The sequence below is a fragment of the Oreochromis niloticus genome, linkage group LG4, assembly GCF_001858045.2.
Source record: "Oreochromis niloticus isolate F11D_XX linkage group LG4, O_niloticus_UMD_NMBU, whole genome shotgun sequence".
Taxonomy (NCBI): Eukaryota; Metazoa; Chordata; class Actinopteri; order Cichliformes; family Cichlidae; genus Oreochromis; species Oreochromis niloticus.
This window is the reverse complement of record NC_031969.2, coordinates 16,662,317-16,684,298: the sequence shown is the minus strand read 5'-3', so window position 1 is coordinate 16,684,298 and position 21,982 is coordinate 16,662,317. Positions and strand designations below refer to the sequence as shown.

The 21,982-nt window shown below is 43.0% G+C and overlaps 3 protein-coding genes across 9 annotated transcripts in view; 1 reads left to right on the top strand and 2 right to left on the bottom strand.

The window, feature by feature from the left end:
- Positions 1-635: 635 nt before the first annotated feature.
- LOC102078160 (uncharacterized) lies at positions 636-13,136 on the bottom strand. 6 transcript variants are annotated; one of them, XM_025906938.1, is made up of 9 exons: positions 12,433-13,136; positions 11,636-11,875; positions 11,474-11,520; positions 11,160-11,301; positions 7,696-7,771; positions 4,939-7,611; positions 3,466-4,505; positions 2,520-2,612; positions 636-1,343 (listed from the first exon to the last, which is right to left on the bottom strand). In XM_025906938.1, exons 7-9 carry the CDS (start codon positions 4,432-4,434, stop codon positions 1,176-1,178), a joined length of 1,230 nt encoding a protein of 409 aa, XP_025762723.1. In that variant the 5' UTR covers positions 4,435-4,505; positions 4,939-7,611; positions 7,696-7,771; positions 11,160-11,301; positions 11,474-11,520; positions 11,636-11,875; positions 12,433-13,136; the 3' UTR covers positions 636-1,175. The 6 variants fall into 6 exon arrangements, with proteins under 6 accessions (XP_025762723.1, XP_025762721.1, XP_025762724.1 ...); XM_025906936.1 differs by having other exon boundaries at positions 4,939-5,090; positions 6,580-7,611; positions 11,160-11,875; XM_025906939.1 differs by having other exon boundaries at positions 4,939-6,845; positions 7,563-7,611; positions 11,160-11,875.
- A 1-nt stretch (position 13,137) lies between these two features.
- Positions 13,138-18,987, bottom strand: LOC109201940 (uncharacterized). Of its 2 annotated transcripts, none has more exons than XM_019357976.2 (2): positions 15,440-18,987; positions 13,138-14,787 (listed from the first exon to the last, which is right to left on the bottom strand). In XM_019357976.2, the coding sequence occupies exons 1-2, from the start codon at positions 17,183-17,185 to the stop codon at positions 14,758-14,760; spliced, it is 1,776 nt and encodes a 591-aa protein (XP_019213521.1). In that variant the 5' UTR covers positions 17,186-18,987; the 3' UTR covers positions 13,138-14,757. The 2 variants fall into 2 exon arrangements, with proteins under 2 accessions (XP_019213521.1, XP_025762720.1); XM_025906935.1 differs by lacking the exon at positions 13,138-14,787 and having other exon boundaries at positions 15,508-15,647; positions 15,868-18,987.
- Positions 18,988-21,612: 2,625 nt separating this feature from the next.
- Positions 21,613-21,982, top strand: part of spag9a (sperm associated antigen 9a) — a 32,440-nt gene continuing 32,070 nt past the window's right edge. The window contains exon 1 of the mRNA XM_025906934.1: positions 21,613-21,736. The gene's annotated coding sequence lies outside the window, so the exon portion shown is untranslated. The remainder of the gene's footprint in view (positions 21,737-21,982) is intronic.

Sequence of the window (21,982 nt, the reverse complement as noted above, 5' to 3'; positions counted from 1 at the left end):
TGGGGTGGCCAGGCCACCCCGCTGGACACGCCACAGCTGTGCTGGCATTTCTCCTGCGGTGTTGCTTTCAGTGTGTGAAGAGTGGGAGAAGAGGGTTCCATTGACAATCCAACACAATTGGCAGCACATTGAACACATTTTATAAGTGCTCAGAAACTTGTAAATAACTCATGAAAGAATAAAGTTACGTTGAAACCAAGCACACCATTGTTTTTCTTGTGACATTACCAATAAGTTTGATGTGTCACATGGCCCTCTTCCTATTGAAAAAACAAAAGTTGTATCCAAGATGGCCGACTTCTAAATGGCCACCATGGTCACCACCCATCTTGAGGAGTTTGCCCCCTCACATATACTAATGTGCCACAAACAGGACTTTTAATATCACCGACCATTCCCATTTTATTATGGTGTATCCATATAAATGGCCCACCCTCTGTATATTTATAGTGACACTTGCAGGTAGGTTTTCAGCAAATTCACAATGATAACCTACTAAACATTACAATTCACACCATAGTATGCCAGTCACTGAACATTTTAAACAACCCAACAATACTTAAATACATATATATACATATATATATATATGTATATATATATATAATGTATATATATAAAAGGTTTTCATTAAGAACATTTTTATGTTACCAAAGGGGAAGTATTTTAATAAAAAAAAAATTCAACTTTACTTCTCTAAAACCAATTACATTCAAACTTTTACAAGCTTATAAGAACGGGAACACCAACTTTAAAACACTGGAAGACACCAAAGTTGTCAACATTTGTTTTGTCTCTTTGAAAATCCCAAAAGCAATTAAAAAGAAAATGCTGGTTACAAGCATTAAACTTTTTTGAGCTAAATTCCCACAGTCCTTTTATCCAACTATATTAGTATAGATTAAAGGTTACATCACTCACAACCGAACAGCAGACAAAAATAGAAAACTTCAATTTTTCAAAAAAAAAAAAAAGAAAAAAGAAAAAAAGGTCACAGTTTGAACAAAAGAGATAAAAAGGCCAAAATCAACTTTTGTGCTGGGGCCTTGTTTGCCTAAGCAAACATCTTCATTTTCATTTGCTGCATCTTTGTACTGAACCTTTGTCCATCCAGATTCATTAAAATCTTCTGACAAAACTCGAAAGTGTGCTTGTGGTCATTTGGATAGCTTAGATCAAATGCATAAATCAGTCCAAAGAGGACGATGGTTGTTCATAATTGTAGTACCTTCAATGACAACTCCCACATCCTCTGGCTCCTGAACGCCTTCTCTTCTGATGCTGTAAATACCCATGACAGTTGCTGCAGTGGATCTCAACCGTTCATCCTCAGTGGAGGAGGTCTGAAAAACAGGTTGTTTCAGGTTTAAGGGCTCTGTCACTTGGAAGGGGACATATTATGCAAAACTCAGCTTTTGTATCCTTTTGTGCTGACACATGGGTCTCTACTGCCTTTACAAACACTCCAAACATGAATAAAACCCGTCAATCTGTTTTCTATCACTAGCTTGGGTTTAGGTATTATGTACCTCCCCTTGGGAGGGGCTTGAAATAGAGCAGCAGCTTCTCTAGTGTCTCTAGGTTTAGGTGTGTGTCAGGGGTGGGTGAATTTCCCTTATTTCATCACAATTGGGGACCTTTTGAAACAGCTTGTTTTAGGCACATTATTCCTGAAACCAGGAGACTGCTGTAAAGCCAGTGACACTAGTCAGTGTCTCAATGCAATCTGCTGGGTTCCTTTATAGAAAACTTTTTACTAATTGGCATAATTAACTGAACTTCATTGGAGTGTTTATGTTGTAAAGGCTCACCTTTCAGCACACTCACTTCACCAGATGCACCTTGTTTCTTTTCCTCACCTTTGATTGGGTGTGGTGCTTGCCCTTAATTGCGCTCACCTGCCACCCTTTATATAAGGACAGCACTCTTTCTTCACTCCCACATGGGGCGGCAGCTGAAGTGAGTTTCTGTTTGAGTCTCCTGAGTTCATGTATTATTTTGAGTTACTGAGTAACTTAAATCACACTTTTTCTTTCAGAGATAGCAGTCCATGTGTGTCTTTCCTTTGTTCATTATTCAATAAAACGGGAAACCTACAAGTGATTGCTGACTGTTCATTCTCATCCTGACTGGATGAGCCCATGATGGTAACAATCTCCAACCTCCTCTGAACCTTCCTCCGAAACAATTTACTTTATGAAGTGCCTTGAGATGACTGTTGTGATATGCCGCTATATAAATAAATTGAATTGAAACACTGACAGAAAATGGATGAATGTTTTCTTCACATTGACCGTGTTTATAGAGGCAGTCGATACCTACATGGCAGCACCAAAGGAATGAACAATTGAATTTTTGCTGAATCTGTCCCCTTTAAAAGTGCTCTCCAGTACAAGTTTCAACAATGACTATTAAGAATAATACATATTTTACAATTATATTGTCTTATTTGAATATATGAGGATTTTTTGTGCAATGAACTCAAATTGAAGCTAGAAAATAAAGTGTGATAAGCGTACCAGATACTCCTTGAACAGTAGGTCTGGATCTTCATTAAAGTAGATCACCAGGCTTTTAAGAGTATGCTCCCTCTTTATGTTGATGTCATCACACTAATGCAAGGGTGGGGAAAAAAGGGTGAAAAAAATGTAATTGATTGGTCAGTACTAATGATAAACCCAACTACCGATCGCCATGATATCCTTGATCTTTTGGCCCTTTGCTCCTTTGCTGCCCTCAAAAATTTGCATTAAATTTGCATCAGCTTGTCTGAAAAGTTGCTAAAAATTTGAACCATCAGTGAAATTTGTCAAGACCCAAACTGTTTGTAGCTGAATTTTAAGTTTGACGTGTGTCCTTTTCCATGACAACAGCATTCACAGTTAATTTAACCTTTTCTTACAATACCGTTATAGGGGTTTTCCCAACAGCACTACTCAGCATGACTCGGATGGTTGTGGTTCGGTTAGACAGCCTTTTCCAACAGCACGATTCGCTATTTTTCCCCCAAATTTTTAGTACCTGCTTCATTGTGGTTCATGTTGAACATCAGCCCCATTATTGTGCTGTAGTGTTCCTGAATTATACTTCACACTGTTTACTGTTTACCTTGTGCTATTTCTGTCTCCAATAAAGATAATGACTGCAACTAATACCCCTTAACTAGAGCTGTTTTTTTTGGCAGGGAAAACCAACTACACTAATGTGAGCTGTGTTAACCCACACTGTACTGAGATGTTTTGGCTGAGTGGTGCTGCTGGGAAAAGGGCTTCAAGTCACCACCCTTACCACTAGGACCACTACTTTTTTCACCAAAATTTAGTTTCAAATCTATTATCAGTTGGCTAAAATACAGACAAAAGGTTTTTTTGCTCAAATCTTCAGTCCATCTACAGAAAAATATTCAGTAAGCGCTGACAAAACAAACAATACTTAAATTTGTTGATACACAAGCATTTTACTTACTTCACTTTCCTTGAAAAGGGCAGGCCATCTGTTCATGAAGTCTTTGATCATCGGCCTCTGTTCCACAATCTCTAGTCGTCTATGGGAGAAAGTTCTTTCCATTTTTGCTTTTATTACTGGTTCTTTGTCCCGCTTTTTGATTTCTGAGAGTAGAGCCACTCTTTCAGTTTCCAAGCTTTCAGTGCCTTCACCTTTTGGGGGTAAAGGGACATAACAGACCTCGGCCTTTCTTGGTTTTTTGATGATGGCAGCAGTTTTTCCTTGGCCTTCTTGTTTGTGCTTTAACAAATTCACACGGATTTCAGGATTGCCAAGCCACCCAATCAGAGATTGTTTCCATCCCCAGAATCCTGTCTTAGATCCTTGCTGCCCTAAACAAGGATGGGTCCTTGTCACTGCTGCTGCCACCTCTTCACATTGATCGTCTTTAGGATATTTAGTGTATTTCAGCATTTCTTGAGCTAATCCATCAAGGATGACTCCTTTCAGTTTAATGCCAGGCTTGAAGAGTGTGCCATTTGCTTCATATTCTGCGTTTTTCTGCTGGAGTTCCAATTCCATGTCATTTGTGAATTTAGGGACCACAAACACATTGGGCCAGGAAAACTGTCTTGTCGGTTGAACTTCTGGTGATAAATGAGGGGTTGATGTGTATAGGGTATCATCACTGCAGGATGAAACTAAAGAAGGCCCAGGGCTGGAAGTTCCTTGGCAAGCGTAAACACTGCTGTTTGTGAACGTCTCAACTGGGTACAAAGCAATGAATTGTTCTTCAAGTGTGGGTTTAGGATTGTATATCACTTTCAGTGTGCCTTTATCTTTTACATCAGACATTGAAGTTAAGTTCATAAATGCATTAAAGTCTTCATCCATGTACTGCAAACGGAAGTCTCCTTTCAAATCGAAGAATATCTTTACCAATATATGGAGCTCTGATAATGTTGCTGGAATTCCAGAGTCCAGATGCATTTTCCTGGAGTCTGACACATCCCAAAGATGATTCTGAGAACAGCGCTTGCCATTATGAGACAACCTTTACTCTGGAACAGAAAAAGCACAGCCAAATGATGGCATATTAAATCAACATAAATACAGCTCTAGAAGGATTTTTATTCCAGTTAGGTTTATCAACACCATGCTCTAAAACCACATACATTTCTAACACCTTTGTATGATTCTTCTGGTATGCTCACCCAGCAGTGTTATTTTTATTAACTTTTCAGTGTCACCTAAGAAAGTGTGCTGTTGGTTATTCGGAGGGTCTCTCAGAGCTGAAAGAAGATTCCAGGACGACAATGGAGAGTCTGGCTGTTCCATGCTGGACACAACTATAAGCGAAACCTTCAAAGAGTTTGCTTTCCAGAGCCAGAGGTTATGGTCAGGCATCCTCCAGCAGAGGGGTTGCTCTTTTTAAGAATCTTTACAATCTAAATTTAAGAAAGGTTAAAAGCTATGTTATTCAAGAACACTTACCCTTCATGATGATGAATCTCTTTAACATCACCAAGCGTAGTCCCTCCACAATTTAGTCCACAAGGGGATATGGGTCCTCCAAGTCACCAAGCTCAATTATGGCCAGCTCTCTAGTGGATGAGGTAGACCGCTCAAATCCACCATAATGCTCCCTGTACCAAGAACATAGTTCCCTAACTATGAAACACAGTTTCCTCTCAACTATGCACAGCTGAATGATCTCATTAAATTTTGGCAGCCCATTTACAGTTCCATGAACAATAAGCATGCCTTGACTGTAATGCATACCATTGCAGGATACCTTCTTCAACACAGCAACTTCAGAAATAGATGGGTATCTTTCCATCAAAGCAGACACTACTCTGTCATTAAGAACCTCAACGGGCATAACAGAGGCATTTCTAACTTCCAAGAATGACTTCTTGTAATTAGAGGAATGTGTCTGATGGGCAATCATGAACTGATGTTTAACAGCTAATGAGAAAGGTATGTTTTTGAAGCAGTTTGTATGTCGTGCAACCTGCTTGAAAAAACTATTCTTTGCCTCGAATCGCATGGTCCATAGAGAAATGAGAGGTCCAAAGCATTTAATCATTTGTGGATAATGCTCCAAATAATGATGCTTGGCAACAGATTTACATGTGGAAAGAGATAAAGATAGAGCTGCCTATGATCATAGATCTTGGCCTCAAGGTAAGCTATGGTTTCATCTCTGTGGACATGGGCAACAACCAACTCAACTATACTGTATGTTTAAGATGTAGAATTACCTGCCATGCTGGCTCATCTACTGGCAAAAGTGGCCCTATGATTAAAGGAAGCAATCTCAGCAAGGACCAGTTTTCATGAGCATTGCCCCCTATTGTGTTTTTTGAAGAATAAGTATGTGGTATGGCATGAGGTCAATTTGTTTTGTCACCAAATTTGTATGGAAATTTCTGGATCAAGGTGTTAAGTTTGTCAAGTGTGAAGTATTTTTTGGAGATTATAATAAGCTAATAGTTCCGTGGGAACAATACCTTCAAAGATATCGTGGACAATATCTGGGGGATATCCAGTGCTGACATGAAAATGTGAGGGATTCTCTGTCAACACACACTTTTTTTTTTACACCACAGACAGCAGTTGCCTTTTCTTGAGCACAGTGGACATGAACTTCATGGACCTCTCTGGTTCGAAGTTGGACATTACATCCTGATTCTGAAATTCTGATTTGTCTCCAGTACAAAACCTACAAATGGATCCACCAGCAAAACTCTCAAGAAATCCACCGATACCATGAGCTGAAAGATTGTCCGCTATTACGCATTGGACAGAGCCTTTTACAAATTTACCAAGCTGAGACACAAAGACACCATGCTTTTCTAAAATGCTCAAGTCTTGAATGAGAGGCTCCAATACTTTCACGAAACCAAAAGCTTTTGTGTCATCTGACTGGCAAAGTACAGCTAAATAAATTGAGGTTAATGCTGAATGGGAATCTGGTGGTAAATTACCCAAAACCCAATAGACACCACAGAGTTTGTGCTTTTTACGAGATGTCCCAAGCGGGTTACATATCTCAAAATCATCAATATAAAGATTTACAGCAATTCTTAACTCTTCACCACAGAAAAAAACTGTTTTGCTTGTAGTACTCACCATCTCTAACCGTTCTGTATTCTTTAGAAGTCAATTGCGTGTTTTGACCCGTCTGGGCTACAAGAAGTTCAAGAACATCTTTCTGAGAAAGCAACTGCTGCAGAGATCGTAATAAAGGAATGTACTGATAGGTCCGATTCCTTTGAGCATCTAGTATGTACTCTATTGGCTCTATAATACCAAAATGTGAACAGTAATACTGTTTTCTTTTATATGCAGTAGCAAGAGGGCCGTCACTTGCAATGGCTATGCAAACAGGACTAGATCTGCAAACAACAGAGGAAATCTCATCAATTAAAGACTCTTCAATTTGTAGCTGATTATTTTGAAATACACCAGAAATAACTGTTTTTGTGGGATGTAAAGATGCTGTACTCAATAAGTAATCGAGTTCAGACAGCAGTTCATCAACAACTGTTGTTGGGACATGAATGACATTTTCTAACTTCAGTAAAAGGCAAGCAATTCTTTCTTCAAAGTAATCTGAAGTAAGTAATTCTACTGGTTCATGACAATCTAGTTTTTCTTGAAGAGTATCTGTTGTCCCAGCCTTAAACAGATCATCTTCAGAACTCCTTGACTGAATCAACTGATTACGTATACAAATATTATCTCTCAAATCATGAACGGAGTATTTGTTGTGTTTTCTGTATTTGTGTGTCTGAAATGTACTGTATATATTAGTTTCAAATTCACAATTTTTAAACAAGCATTGGACAGTTTGGTGACGCCTGAGATGTGTATTTATGTGTTGGAAAAAATTTCTCTCTGAAATATATTCTCTGCATGAGCAAGTAGGACACTGAAAAATAGATAGTTCTGATTTGTTTTGTGTTGTTTGTTCTGAATGATTTTTGTACGTGTGATTTAACAATTTACTCCATTTAGTAGAGCTACATGGACAATCTGAGTACAGACAGGGAAAGCGATTAACACCTCTTATATGTCCGTGAGCCTGTCTAAAATGTTTCAACAACAAATACCTGCTAGATAATTCTAAACTGCAGCTTTTACATGTCCACATCCAACTACCTGAAGGAAAAAAAGACAATATCAGTGAAAAATAAGTTTATACAATTCCACAGCTGTTTTACACAAGGGAAATGTGCTACTTACCAACACTTAAAAGTTCCCAGATAACTTGGTGACTTAGTGATGTAAAAATGATGATCACGCTTCAAAATAGATCACGCTGTAAAATAAATCATAAAACATTGAAATTGGTAAAAGAATAATTTCATGATTTTTTTTTTACTTGTTCCTTATAGTGTTCCCATAATAACATTATGAATATTCCCCTAATATAGGCAACAATAAAAGCTCTGGACACAGAAGTCGCAGAGGTTATATACAGTCACACAGAACAGTTATTGGTAGGCATGTTTAGATTTTCTAGTTAAAAGAGAACATGAGAAGAATGTCAACAAGTGACGATTTGTGAAAGGTTTCACCAATGATAATGTGTAAATAAGAAACATATGTATTTTAAAAGAAATATATCCGCCCATGTTACTTTTTCATAAAAGTTTACGTTTGGAATGCAACAATTTCAACAAAAAGGTGGGTAAAAAAGGCAGCAATTATCCATGAAGAGGTATCAGTTAGATTGATTTTGAAGCAGTTTGGGCCGGTTCCACCTTATGAGAGGGCATGCCGTGACATATGCGCATTCCGTGTTTTTCTTCAATTAGCTATAAGTTAAGCTAGGGACTGGTGTGGTAGCCCACCAGATATCGTCCTACCTGGACGATATACTGGTGGCCAGCTGTTAGATGAGCCAGCACGAGTCTCATCTGTGTCAGGTTTTCCAGCGTTTGGCGGTGCACGGGCTGATCATCAACCCGTCTAAATGTCAGTTCGGATTACCGGTCCTGGATTTCATGGGACACCGCATCTCCGCTGACAGTGTGGTTCCATTGCAAGACAGGGTCCAGGCTGTCGCGACTTTTCCGCGTCCCGCCCTGGTTAAGGCGTTGCAGGAGTTCTTGGGAATGATCAATTTTTATAATCGTTTTCTCCCCAGAGCTGCCCACCTTTTGCAGCCACTCTACACAGCTTTAAAAGGTAAGACTGCTAAAGATCCTGTTGACTGGTCCCCGGAACGTGTTCAAGCATTTTCCGCGGCGAAGTCAGTGCTGGCCAATGCCGCCCTGCTGGCCAATGCCGCCCTGCTGGCCCACCCGTTTCTGTCCGCGGAGATCGCATTGACCACTGACGTGTTGGATGTCACGTTGGAACAGCGCGTCTCCGGCGTCTAGCAGCCGCTCGCCTTTTTCAGTCGCACGCTCCGTGATGCCGAACGCAAATACAGGTTTTTCGATAGAGAGTTGTTGGCTCTGCACCTTGCGACGCGGCATTTTCGTTTTTTTCTCGCAGTTTCACCGCATACGTCAACCACAAGCCTTTGACCTTCGCTATGTCCAAGATTTCCGACCCTTGGAGCGCGCACCAGCAGCGCCAGTTAACGGCCATTTCGGAGTTTACGACGGACATTCAGCACATGGCTGGAAAGTCCAACCGGGTCGCTGACTGTCTGTCCCGCGTGTTGGTTTCTCCCGTGTACGTCGGCGTCGACTACGCCACCATGGCCACTGAGCAGCGCGCCAATCCGGACGTCCTTGCACTTCATTCTGCGCAGACGGGCCTTGTGTTGGAGGACATGCCAGTGTGGGAGGGCGGTCCACGTTTGCTGTGTGACATTTCTACGGATGTCGCGGTGGGCGCTGCGTTGGAACAGCGCATCTCCGGCGTCTAGCAGCCGTTCCCCTTTCGTGGCGCCGTCGCATTTTCGACTCCGTCCACGCCCTCTCTCATCCGGGTGTACGTGCTTCAGTCAAGCTGGCGCCAGGTTCGTTTCGCCGGGCCTACGGAAATCAGTGAAGGACTGGGCTGTGGCGTGTGTTCCATGCCAACGTTCAAAGATCCACAGGCACATGCAGGCGCCCTTCAAACCCTTCTGCGTCCCTGGTCGGCGTTTTGACCATGTACATGTCGATCTGGTTGGCCCTCTTCCGCAGTCGCAGGATTTCACACACCTTTTGACTGTGGTGGATCGCCAAACCAGGTGGCCGGAGGTGGTCCCTCTGGCCTCCACGACGGCAAAGGCGGTGGCCAGGGCCACGTCAACGTGGGTTTTGCATTTTGGTCCCCCCGCTGACATTACCTCAGACAGGGGCCCCCAGTTCATTTCGGAGCTTTGGTCTGCCATGGCTGACGGCTTGGGGGTCAAGGTCCACCGCACCACGGCGTACCACCCGCAGGCTAATGGCATGTGCGAGCGGTTTCACCGGTCACTCAATGCCACGCTCCGGGCTTCTTTGACGGGTGGCAACTGGGTTGACCGTCTTCCCTGGGTTTTATTGGGATTGCGCAGTGCAGTAAAGGAGGATCTCGGGGTTTCTCCAGCTGAGCTGGTCCTTGGTCAGCCCCTCCGTGTACCTGGGGAGTTTCTGCCTGAGAGACCGCCCCCATGTTTCGATACCTCTGTGCTGTCTTCCCACCCCCTGGGGGGTCCCTTTTCTGTTCCGGGCCCTGTGCACCATTGCTTGCCTGAAGTTTTTGTTGCGAAATCATTGAACTCCTCTCAATTTGCTTTTGTCAGGCACGATGCTCATCAACCCCCCTTGCGTCCACTTTATACCGGCCCATATAGAGTTATTAAGCCGGGCCACAAGCACTTCGTTTTGGACTTCGGGGGTCGGCAGGAGGTAGTTTCAGTTGACCGGCTTAAACCTGCGCACGTTCTGCAGGATGATCTCTCTGCATTTGTTAGGCGGCATGTCCTCGTGGTTCTGCACAGAGTCGTTCAATAATGGCGGCCTGCATAACCATCTTTTTGAGAACCAGTATAAGGAGCGGGGAAACCTCCGAGGGCAATCCGATTTTGGCTCACTGTCCCGGTGAATAACTTTCCGCGATGGCCCGCCAAACTTCACTTACAGTGCTCTCCCCTACAAACCCGGCGACTGTCATCGGCCTCTCCTTCCAACGCGTCCCCCTGACACAGCATTTTCTGATAATCTAGGCGGTAGCAAGTAATAAATAAAGAAATCATTTATAATAATAAATAGGTTTGAATGTCACGGGAGTGTGCATTGTGCTGACTGCAGTTACTCTTACGGCCACATGGTTCGCTTTTGGTGGCACCCTCGGTAAACTATGCAGTGCTTTTAAAGACATCTCAAAACAATACTTTCTACTAGAATATGGAATTATATAATAATAAACACAGAATGCCACATTATCAGGTTATTAAAAAAACCCAGTAAGAATGAAGTTAGCTATAGGACGTCATCTTTGATTGAGCACATGGCCGCTGGCTAGCTGCCAATAAGCTAGCACAAGCTCTGACTACCTAAAAGTTGGCAGCTACATAATTTCTCCTCTAAAACAAGGCACTTTTGAAAAGACCTGTCTATATTGTCAAAAAACTAGTATTCAAGCAGAGAAGAGAATGGTAGCACCACCAAAAGTTCAAAAAAACAACTGTTACAAGCTTCTATGATAAATAGCAGTGCTCTACATTCAGCTCATAGAGAAATACACAATTGGATATATTATAAATTAATATGTTATCTTACCTGAAGGTGTAGTTTTATCCAAAAAGTACAGAGAGAGGCCAACAGCAGCTGCATTCATTCAGGTGATCCTGAAAGAGCGCAAAATGTTCGAAGAGGGCCGACCGCTGTGTAACTCTATAACTTTGTGTTCTTGTAACAAAGACTGTGTTGAGAGAAAATAATTTAGGTTCACCACACAAATAATAAATGCAGTAATGCTGGAGTGCTACATTTGTGTTGAGTGAGATTAAAAAAAATATTTAAGCTTAAAGAGGGGCTTGAATTTTGTTCTTTGAGTATACAAATGCGCAAGTGCAAAAATGTACTCCCCCTACCTCCAGTGCCCCAACAAACTCATTCATTTTGTGTTCAGAATCAGCCTCTGCTGGTTTAGAATAATTTTAAGTTTACACAAAGAAAATCAAATTAATTTGGTATTTTTTAATTACATTTATGAACAACTAACAAAATTTGTATGTGTTCTTTGAAAGAAGCACCTGAATCTATTGAGTGTAGTCCAGTCCAGTTTGTAAGAGTCCATTATCTCAATGTCTTTTCCTTGGCTGTTCACCAGTGTTGTAGGGGGTGACTTCCTCCTGAAGTTTATGACCATCTCCTCGCCTTCCTGGCATTGATTTGGAGCGTGTTGGTCTCACACCAGCCAACAAAGTCACTGATGATCCCCCTGTATTCCTGATCATTTCCGTCTGATACGCATCCGATGATGGCTGTATCATCTGAGAACACATGACAAAGAAATGTGACAGAGAAAGTGTGCCAGTCAATTTTAATCCTGTTTGGTGTGATTTCTTCACATCTATTTTTAAAATTATTATTATTTTCCCCTCCATGAATCACTACCTTATCATGGTGGAGGGGTTTGTGTGTCCCAGGAATCCCAGAAGCTATGTTTTCAGCTATGTTTTTGCCTGGTAGGGTCTCCCATGGCAAGTTGGTCCTGGGTGATGTTAGAGTTGATTCTTTTAAGATTGTCATTTGTGCATGACCATTGCTTTTATGTGTGCTGATAAAATGTTTTTTCGATATTAGGTTTTAACCTTTGTATGCAGGGAGCGGTCTCTTCGCTGTAACTTTCTGTTGCACATTTAGAAACCACAAGTTTCTGTTCTTTTGCACATGTTGGTTTGTTAAAAGGTCATGCCCTATATAGGGCAATCTGAGAAGAGGGTGTGACAAGAGATGACACACACACACACACACACCCGTTCACATGCCCTTGCCTTGTCACATAGTTAACTGAACTGTGTGTAAGCCAGTGGTTTGGACCTTGCACCTTGCTCGAGAGGCTGTCAGACGTGGTTTACAGAGTGCGGCTGATCAAACGGTATAGGGTGGTCACCTGGTACCCTATCAGCCCATCCGGGGAGCAGTCAGGGTCCCAGCTCCAAACCCAGGCCCCCGATCTGGTCTCAGGGACGGCTGGGGGACCTGTAAGACATACTCGACAACAGTGTCGCCTTCCCCAACACCTCAGAGGCTTTGTTATGGACACACAGGTTGCTGAGGACAGCTAACCACTCAGGTGGGGGCTGTGCGGCATGTTGGGAGCGGCTAGTTGTCTCCCATCATGCCTCAGGAGCACGTGTTGCCAGTTAAGATGTAAAACTGTGTATCTGGATTTGGTTTTGCTATGTAACTTTTATGACCATTCCTGTTGATATTCCGTTGTAAATTCACTGATAGTTGTTGTTTTCATGGGGGAAGATATTGCACCGTGAGTGAGTTCATGTGTGGGGTTGTTGACCCTCTGGGCACAGTGTAGACTGCGTGAGCTGGATGTAGCTGTGGGTAATGAGAAAAGATGAAATGATGGATTGATACCAGTGATGGGAATTCCGGCCCTTTTAAGAGAACCGGCGCTTTCAGCTCAGCTCACTAAAAAGAGCCAGCTCTTTCGGCTTCCAACCGGCTCTTCAAGTTGTTTTGTTGCTTTAATTAATTTATTATCAACAACAATATAAAATTATGCAAGAAAAGGAATTACTAATGTAAAAAAACGTGGTTTTATTTATATATGTTTTTATATAAATATATACAGTGGCCCCTAGAGACAAAGCAGAGAGAGAAAGAGAGCCAGGGACAACAACAAAAGACAACACCGTCACATTACAAAAGTATAGTAATCATCCACAATTATTTTCAGTTGTGGACGATAAAGGATTCAGAAAGTTTATTCATGCAGTGAATCCTAAGTATACAATTCCAAGCAGGAAAACTGTACTGGCCTCGTAGAACCACTTTCTACTATCCATGAGTTAAACACCTCCACACAAAAGTCACTGACGCCAGACTGGGTTTAGACTTTGCTTTATATGGCAGGTGTGAAACTGTAACAACAAAATACAGTGTATATGAGTGTCAAATTAAAATAATTACTTGAGGAGCTGCGTGACCAAGTGCTAATGCTAACACCAAACAACTGTCTACAAACCATAAATTAGCATGCGTAATACAGCACCTAAGTAACTGCTATTAATCAACATAAAGTGCCAAATAATAATGCATACTCACAGGGAATGCCTTTTTATCAGCCTTTCACAGCATAGATCATATCAATCAGTCGATTGTCTGAGTCTTTTTACACTTCCTCTGTCCGCACACAGACCATGCCTTTCTCTTAAAGGGCCAGTGCACTAACCAAACAAAACATGTACAAATTTGACAATAGTCAGAACACTCCCCGCCTGGTATCTTAGGGATACCACAACAGATATCTAAACATCACTAGATAACAGAAAAACCATTTCAGAAATAGGTCTATAATAAGTCTTAACATTTCCCTTGGAAGCAACTCTAACTTCGGCCTTTCTGATGATTCCATCTTCACTCGCAACTGTCTTTTCGATTACGCCCATTGGCCACTCATTTCTTCTTGTTTGTTTGTCCTTGAGGAGAACGACATCTCCCTGTTTAATGTCAATGTTCTTGTGGTGCCACCTTTAACGAATTTGGAGGCTGTGCAAATATTCCTTGCACCATCTGCTCCAGAAAGTGTCTGCAAGGAACTGAACCCGCTTTCAATGGCTTCTGAGCATTTCTTTGGGTCCTACATCATCACAGATGGTGGGTACAACTCCAGTCTTTTGTGTCAGCAGCATCGCCGGTGAGAGAATGTGAGGATGTTCTGGGTCTGATGATACTGGCAACAACGGTCGTGCATTCAGTATAGCTGTGACTTCCGCAAGAAATGTGGTCAAAATCTCATGAGTGAGTTGAACACGACCAGTTTGCAGCAGCATGTTATCAAGTATTCGCCGTGCTAAACCAATCATCCGTTCCCATACTCCCCCCATGTGGGAAGAATGGGGAGGATTGAAAACCCAGGAACACTTCTGGTCCAGCAGAAAGTGTTGCACTTTGTCTTTCTCTGGTGCATTTGTGGCCATCTCTTTGTGAGCACCAATGAAATTAGTGCCGCAGTCCGAGCGCAGTTGTTTTGCGGGTCCTCCGAGGGCGAAGAAACGCCTCAGTGCGTTAATGAAACTTGAAGAGCTCATCTCCTCCACTACTTCAATGTGGACAGCCCTTGTACACAGGCACGTGAATAATATTGCCCACCGCTTTCTGTTTGCTTGTCCCCCTCTTGTTCGCCTTGTAGTTACTTCCCATGGGCCAAACATGTCCATGCCTACATAAGAAAAGGGGGGCTCAACTTGGAGGCGATCTACGGGCAAATCACTCATTAATTGCTCCTCAAACTTCCCTCTCAGCTTCTTGCATGTCACACATTTACTTATGACTCTGCTAATGCATCCTTTCCCTCCTACAATCCACAAGCCACTTTCTCGGACAGCGCCCTCTGTAAAATGCCTGCCTTGATGGCTTACTTTCTCATGGTGGTGGCGCACAAGGAGGGTAGTGATGTAGTGACTGCCTGGCAAGATAATAGGGTTGGTGTCTTTTACTCCCAGCCCCGCGCGATTAATGCGACCACCAATTCTCAGCAGATTGTCACTTCCAATCATAGGGTTGAGTTTTACCAGCGGGCTGTTTTTAGGGAGGTTCTGTTTTTCAGAGATCCGCTTTATCTTGTCTGCATATGTTTCAAACTGCACATTTTTAATGATCATTGTCTGTGCTTGATCTAACAGTTCTGGGGTGATGGCCGTTTCACAGATGTGCCATCCTTTACAGTTTGGCTCAACGTATGATTGTGAAAAGCATTGTGCGATGTGAATCAAGTTTGACATGGTTTTCTGAAGTGAGCGCCATGTGGAGAAACGCTCCCAACATCCTGAGCCCAAAACTTCCTTTGTTATGTTAGTGCAAAGTGTCTTTACCTCTGGGCGCACCTCTGCGTCGTTGTCTGGGTTCAGCAGTTTGTAATCAGTCTGCTCTAGATGGATGTATGAAGGGCACTGGAGAAACGCTGGACCTGTGAACCATGTCGTGTGTTCTAACTCAGCGGCTGGAACTGATCGTGAGCCGTGGTCAGCAGGATTCTGGTCGGTCATAACGAAATGCCATTGCTCTGGAGTAGTTGACTCTCTAATACGACACACACGATTGTTTACATAGACATAAAAACGTTTGGATTGGTTGTGAATATAACCAAGAACCACCTTGCTGTCTGTATAGAAACTAGTTTTGTCTATAGGGTGATCAATCTCTTCACATATGACCTCTGCTATTTCAACCGCCATTACTGCGGCGCAGAGTTCGAGCCTAGGTACAGTGAGCTCTGGCTGTGGAGCGAGTCGTGCCTTACCTGGGGCAAACCCAACCTCTGTCTTGCCATCCCCAGTGGTGACCTTGAGGTATGAAACCGCACATATTGCCTTCATGGACGCATCTGAAAAGACACAAAGTTCTACACATTTAGCCTGTGACAGTGACATTTTAGTGTAAGTGCGTGGAACGTTGACTTTGCTGAGGCATTGGAGGGACTGTTGCCATTCCATCCATCTGCCTTTCGGATCCTCTGGGAGAGGTGAGTCCCACTCTGCTGTCTGTAGCGACAACTCTCTTAGAAGCAGACGTCCTCGAACGGTGACTGGGGCCAAAAACCCAAGTGGGTCAAACACACTGTTCACAGTTGAGAGGACTCCTCTTTGTGTGCATGGCTTTTCAGCATGAGGAATGTGAAAAGTGAAATAGTCCTCCATTATATTCCACTTTACTCCAAGACTGCGGTGATCTGGGAGTTCATCCTTGAACAGATCCAGATTTTGGAGATCCTTGGCTCGGTCTTGAGGTGAGAATGCGTCCATCACTTCAACCTTATTTGATGCTATTTTTAAGAGGTGAAGGTTTGAGTCTGCTAGCATGTCTTGTGTCCGTTTCAGGAGGTCGATAGCATCATGTTCGGTGGGGACAGACTTTAAAGCATCATCCACATAAAAATCACGCTCAATGAAGTGGCGAACATCTGACCCGTATTTGGCTTCTCCCTTTTGCGCGGCCCTCCTCAAACCATATGTGGCCACAGCAGGCGAGGGGCTGTTTCCAAATACATGCACGCACATTCTGTAATCCACGAGCTCTTTCTGTGGATCATTGTCTTTGTGCCAGACAAACCTCAGTACATCTCTGCAGTCCTCACGCACCAGGAAGCAATAGAACATCTGCTGGATGTCTGCGGTTACTGCGACTGGATGTTTCCTGAATCTCACTAGCACGCCCAATAGACTGTTGTTTAGATTGGGTCCTGATAACAGCACTGTGTTGAGCGACATACCTTCAAACTGTGCGCTGGAGTCAAATACCACTCGGATTTGTGACGGCTTTTGAGGATGGTACACACCGAAATAGGGCAGGTACCAACACTCTTTGTTCCCTTGTAATGGGGGTGCGAGCTCTGCGTGCCCATTGTCCAACATTTTCTGCATAAAGTCTATCAGGTGAACTTTCATTTTTGGGTTTTTGTCTAGAGTTCGTTCAAGTGACTTGAGCCGACTGAGTGCGTAGCGGCGATTGTTAGGCAGCAATGCTCTGGGCTGGCGGAACGGCAGTGGAGCCACCCAGCTTTGTGACTCATCCTGGAAACACTCATTGTCCATGATATTCAGGAACTGCAGATCTTCCATGGAGGGTGCAAGCTTATTGTCGTTCTTGGTCTGGCAGAAAACATTGTTTCCTATAGTTCTGTTTTGTGTTCTGTCCTTTATGTTTGAACCACCAAGTACTAAGTGTCAATTTAAGAGACTGGTGTCTGGCTTGACAGTAAAGTGGCTTTCGCACGGGGAAAAATGAGTTGGCCTTCCATCCGATAGAACGTGAGTCTTAAAAGTAGAGACTTGGGAAGGCTTATGAGTATTGCCTAAGCACACATCTCCTATTATCACCCAGCCTAAGTCCAGTCTCTGTGCGTATGGTGCATTGTGCGGACCATTGATCTGACTGCGCACTTTATGAGCTCTCAAAATGTCTCTTCCAAGCAACAGCAAAATGTCTGCACCACTGTCCAAGGGTGGTATTTTGTGTGCTATGCCTTTGAGGTGACTGTGTGCGTAAGCCGCGGAGGGAGTGGGAATTTCCTCTCTTTTGTTGGGAATCATGTTGCACTCGATTAACATGGACAGCTGAATAGCGAGGGAGCTATCGATTGCCTCTATCATATACCCAGAGGCTCTTCTGCCAGAAGTGAGACCTATGCCACTGCATGTCTGGAGGATGTATGGCTCTGCCTTACCATTAACCTCGAACATGTCAAAAAACTCAGAGCGTGCTAGTGAAACGTTACTCTGGTCATCTAGCATGACATACATTCTCTGGCGTTTACTAGGATCGTTGGCAGGATAAACGTTAACCAGGCATATTTTTTTAGCAAGATTTCCCAGAAAATCCTTCCCCACATACCTCAGTGCAACTTGAAACAACTGCAGTCTCTTGTAGTTCTTGTTTCTCCCCGCCATGACTTGCTGGGGGCTGAAGAGCTTTGGGAAAGCGAGGAACATCTGAATGCAGAGCTGTTGGGTGCTTATCACTGTTACATTCAGAGCATTTGATTTCTGCTTGACAGTCGCGAGCTACATGTTTGTTAGAAGCGCAGCACTTGAAACAGATGTTGTGTTGCTTTAATATTGCCTTTCGTTCCTGAATTGGCTTTTCTCTGAAACTTCTGCACTGCTGTAAGGCGTGAGGTTTGTTGTGCGCAGGACAACATTTGTCCGGTCCTCCCTCAGATATGGCCGTAACGCTGGTTTTATGCACTGAAACTGACCTGCGGTTGATGCTGTAACCATCTCCAAGCTTGTCCCTTTTAACTCCAGAGTTGCAGGTTGACAGCAGATTGAAGCTTGGATCGTTGCGTGCCTTTGCTTGTGTCTGTATGAACTGTAAGAAGAACGTGAATGGAGGGAAGGTCACCTTGTGCCGCTGCTTGTAGTGTGAGCCTTCCATCATCCACTTGTCTCGTATCCCATATGGCAGCTTATCCACAATGGGAGCGACACCTCGCGCTGTATCGAGATAGAAGAGTCCATGCAAGTACCCTTCTTCTTTTGCTGCATTTATCTCCTGCAACAGATCACTCAGCTCTCTTAGTTTTTGATTGTCTCTGGGCCCTATTTTAGGAAATTGATCAAGTTTGGTGAAAAGAGCACTGGCTTCTGGCGACCCATAGATTTCTTCTAGCCTCTCCCAGATTAGCTCTAATGCCACAGCTGGGTTTGTTATGTTTACAGCTTTAATGCGATGTGCATGCTTGGTAGATTCTGGGCCAAGTGATTTCACAAGGAGGTCGATTTGTTCAGACGCCCTAAGCCAGGCGTGTCCAAAGTCTGGCCCGTCCAGTTTTAATTGGCCCGCAAGTAATTTTATAAATAGAATAGAAAATGGCCCGCACTTCAACTTTTGCTTGAGTTTATTGCAGTTCTTAGTTTTAACACCAGGGGGAGCTGCTGTTGATCAAGGCAGTTGCTCCACCAAAAAGGACAATCACAGAAGAAATTTACCCCAAGATACTAAACATGGCAGAACCAAAGAAGTGAAAGGTAGAAAGTGAGTGCAGAAAATTTCAAACACGGTGGGAGAGTGAATATTTCTTCAAATAATTCAAGGGGATGTGTGTCTGTTTGATCTGCACTGAAACTGTGGCAGTTATGAAAGAGTATAATGTACGACGTCATTATGAAACCAAATATCAGGCCTGTGCATCCTACACTGGTGCTGAGCAGCGCAGAAATTAAAGCAAAGGGTAGCTATCCTGCGGGGTCAGCAACAGTATTTTTTTTTCGTGCTCAAATTGTCCAGAGAAAGGCTCCAATAGCAGCTATGAGGTCGCCCAACTCATCGCAAGACATGGCAAGCCTTTTTCAGATGGAGACCTCATAAAACACTGCCTCGTTAAAGTGACCGAAATAATGTGCCCGGAAAAAGTACCGCAGGACTTCAACAAATAATAATAAATAATAAATAATCAGGCCCCATCTTATCTTAATGACCTTGTAGTACCATATCACCCTATTAGAGCACTTCGCTCTTGCACTGCAGGCCTACTTGTTGTTCCTAGAGTATTTAAAAGTAGAATGGGAGGCAGAGCCTTCAGTTTTCAGGCCCCTCTTCTGTGGAACCAACTTCCAGTTTGGATTCGGGAGACAGACACTATCTCTACTTTCAAGATTAGGCTTAAAACTTTCCTTTTTGCTAAAGCATATAGTTAGGGCTGGACCAGGTGACCCTGAATCCTCCCTTAGTTATGCTGCAATAGACGTAGGCTGCCGGGGATTCCCATGATGCATTGAGTTTTTCCCTTCCAGTCACCTTTCTCACTCACTATGTGCTAATAGACCTCTCTGCATCGAATCATATCTGTTATTAATCTCTGTCTCTCTTCCACAGCATGTCTTTCATCCTGTTTTCCTTCTTTCACCCCAACCGGTCGCAGCAGATGGCCGCCCCTCCCTGAGCCTGGTTCTGCCGGAGGTTTCTTCCTGTTAAAAGGGAGTTTTTCCTTCCCACTGTCGCCAAAGTGCTTGCTCATAGGGGGTCATATGATTGTTGGGTTTTTCTCTGTATTTATTATTGTGCTATCTACTGTACAATATAAAGCGCCTTGAGGCGACTTTTGTTGTGATTTGGCGCTATATAAATAAAATTGAATTGAATTGAATTGAACAACGTCAGCATGTCCAGAAATCCAGTTGTGCGACGCATTGAAGAGTCGTCAGCCAACATTAAACTGCAACTGTCTGATAAAGCTGTGCTTTTGATTTTTACTCCATCGCATGCGATGAGAGCACCGATGCCACAGACACCGCACAGCTGCTAATTTTTTGCGGGGAGTGGATGAGAGCACGAGCACTTTAGGTGAGTAAAAAATATATTCCACAGTACCCGTGTGTTAATGTGCAGGTACACATGCTTCAAATATCAATAATGTGCATCAATTCTGTCACTACCCTGCTTTTGCGCACCACTTTCTTATATGCGTTTATCTTGTTAACACACAGAGTACACACCGCTGTGCACAGCGCACGCACATGCAAAGTCAGCTGATCTCATCTGATGCAGATCTGCTCCTTGATCAAGTGACATTGGTCCGGATTTTTGGCACGAGTGGCGTCGGATCAGCACTGCAGCTGGATGGCCCAACTTACATACCCAGCGCAGCTGATACTCACCAGAATAATTGACTAAAATTATATGCACTCCTGTTATTAAGTCCAGTGCAGTCTGTTAATGTTGATAACCGTTTCAAACGAACGTTAACAGGTGTGTTGCTAAGCCTAAGAACTTAAATAATAAGCTTGAAATGTACCCGTCCCATTTTCCCCTTTATTGTTTTTTCTCTGTGCTGTAAATCTTCTGTCCAAGAAGAAATCTGCTGCTGTTCTGAGAATGAGCTATCAAAGCTTTTTCTGAATAAATCAATAAAGATCCATTTATGGAAAGCTGTGATGAAGGCAGTTTTGTCTTTAACTATATTCAACAATATAACACATTTGACCACTTTTAAGTGATTTTTAATACAGCAAAGTTAAGGTTATATACCTAATTTCTAGTAAGTGGCCCAGCCCCTCCTATATTTTTATGTATGTGGCCCTCAGTGAAAAAAGTTTGGACACCCCTGCCCTAAGCTCTACACTGCAAAAACTCAAAATCTTACCAAGAGTATTTGTCTTATTTCTAGGCAAAATCATCTCATTACACTTAAAATAAGACAGAATCAGCTAAAGGGCAACATTTCAGTAAGCTAAAGGAACTTGTTTCAAGACAGTAAATCTTAAAACTAGAAAAAAACGACAATTTTCACTTGTTTCATTGGCAGATTTTTTTCACTTATTTCAAGCTAAAATATCTTGTATTAAGTAAAAAAATCTGCCAATGAAACAAGTGAAAATTGTCTAGTTTTTTTCTAGTTTTAAGATTGACACTCTATAGAGTGTCAATGGCGTTGATGAAAGATGACTTCCAAGATAAATAGTTCTCCGGCTTGTCATCAAACTTGGTGAGTTCAGAGGTTAACAGCTGACCTCTCATTAAATATTTGGCAAGCTCATTAGAGTCCCTAGAGGAATTTGGATCTGGAGGGTAGTACTGAAAACGTCCAGCAGAGGGCGGTGTAAACCCTGGTGAGACATGGCTGAGGTGCTGCTGATAGTTAACAGAGTGTAACTGTTGTCCTTGCCTTTCAGGTGAGTAATGTCTTTGATCAGGGGGTCTGAGGGAGCCATAGTCCTTTGGTGCTGAGGGCAGTTCATCCGGTGACATGTCCGGTGGCTTAGGTCGATTTGCATACTCGCCTTTTTCTATTTTGACGTCCTTTGATTTGACTGAATCACTGCGTGCCTGATGCATATTGACATAGTCTGTAGTTCGCTCATGAGAACTCTGTGTCTCCTTTGGTAAGCTCAGGTGCTCATCACTCATGTCAAAACTTG

Bases quoted from the DNA above. Each gene is read 5' to 3' on its own strand.
- LOC109201940 (XM_019357976.2), bottom strand. From the start codon at position 17,185: ATGGAAGATCTGCAGTTCCTGAATATCATGGACAATGAGTGTTTCCAG. The intron at 14,788-15,439 runs GTAAAGACACTT...TTTCTTATGTAG, and splicing joins ACGCAGAGGTGCGCCCAGAG to GCATGGACATGTTTGGCCCA.
- LOC102078160 (XM_025906936.1), bottom strand. From the start codon at position 4,434: ATGCATCTGGACTCTGGAATTCCAGCAACATTATCAGAGCTCCATATA. The intron at 2,613-3,465 runs GTAAGTAAAATG...CCCTTGCATTAG, and splicing joins CCCTTTTCAAGGAAAGTGAA to TGTGATGACATCAACATAAA. The intron at 1,344-2,519 runs GTACGCTTATCA...CCTGTTTTTCAG, and splicing joins TACTGTTCAAGGAGTATCTG to ACCTCCTCCACTGAGGATGA.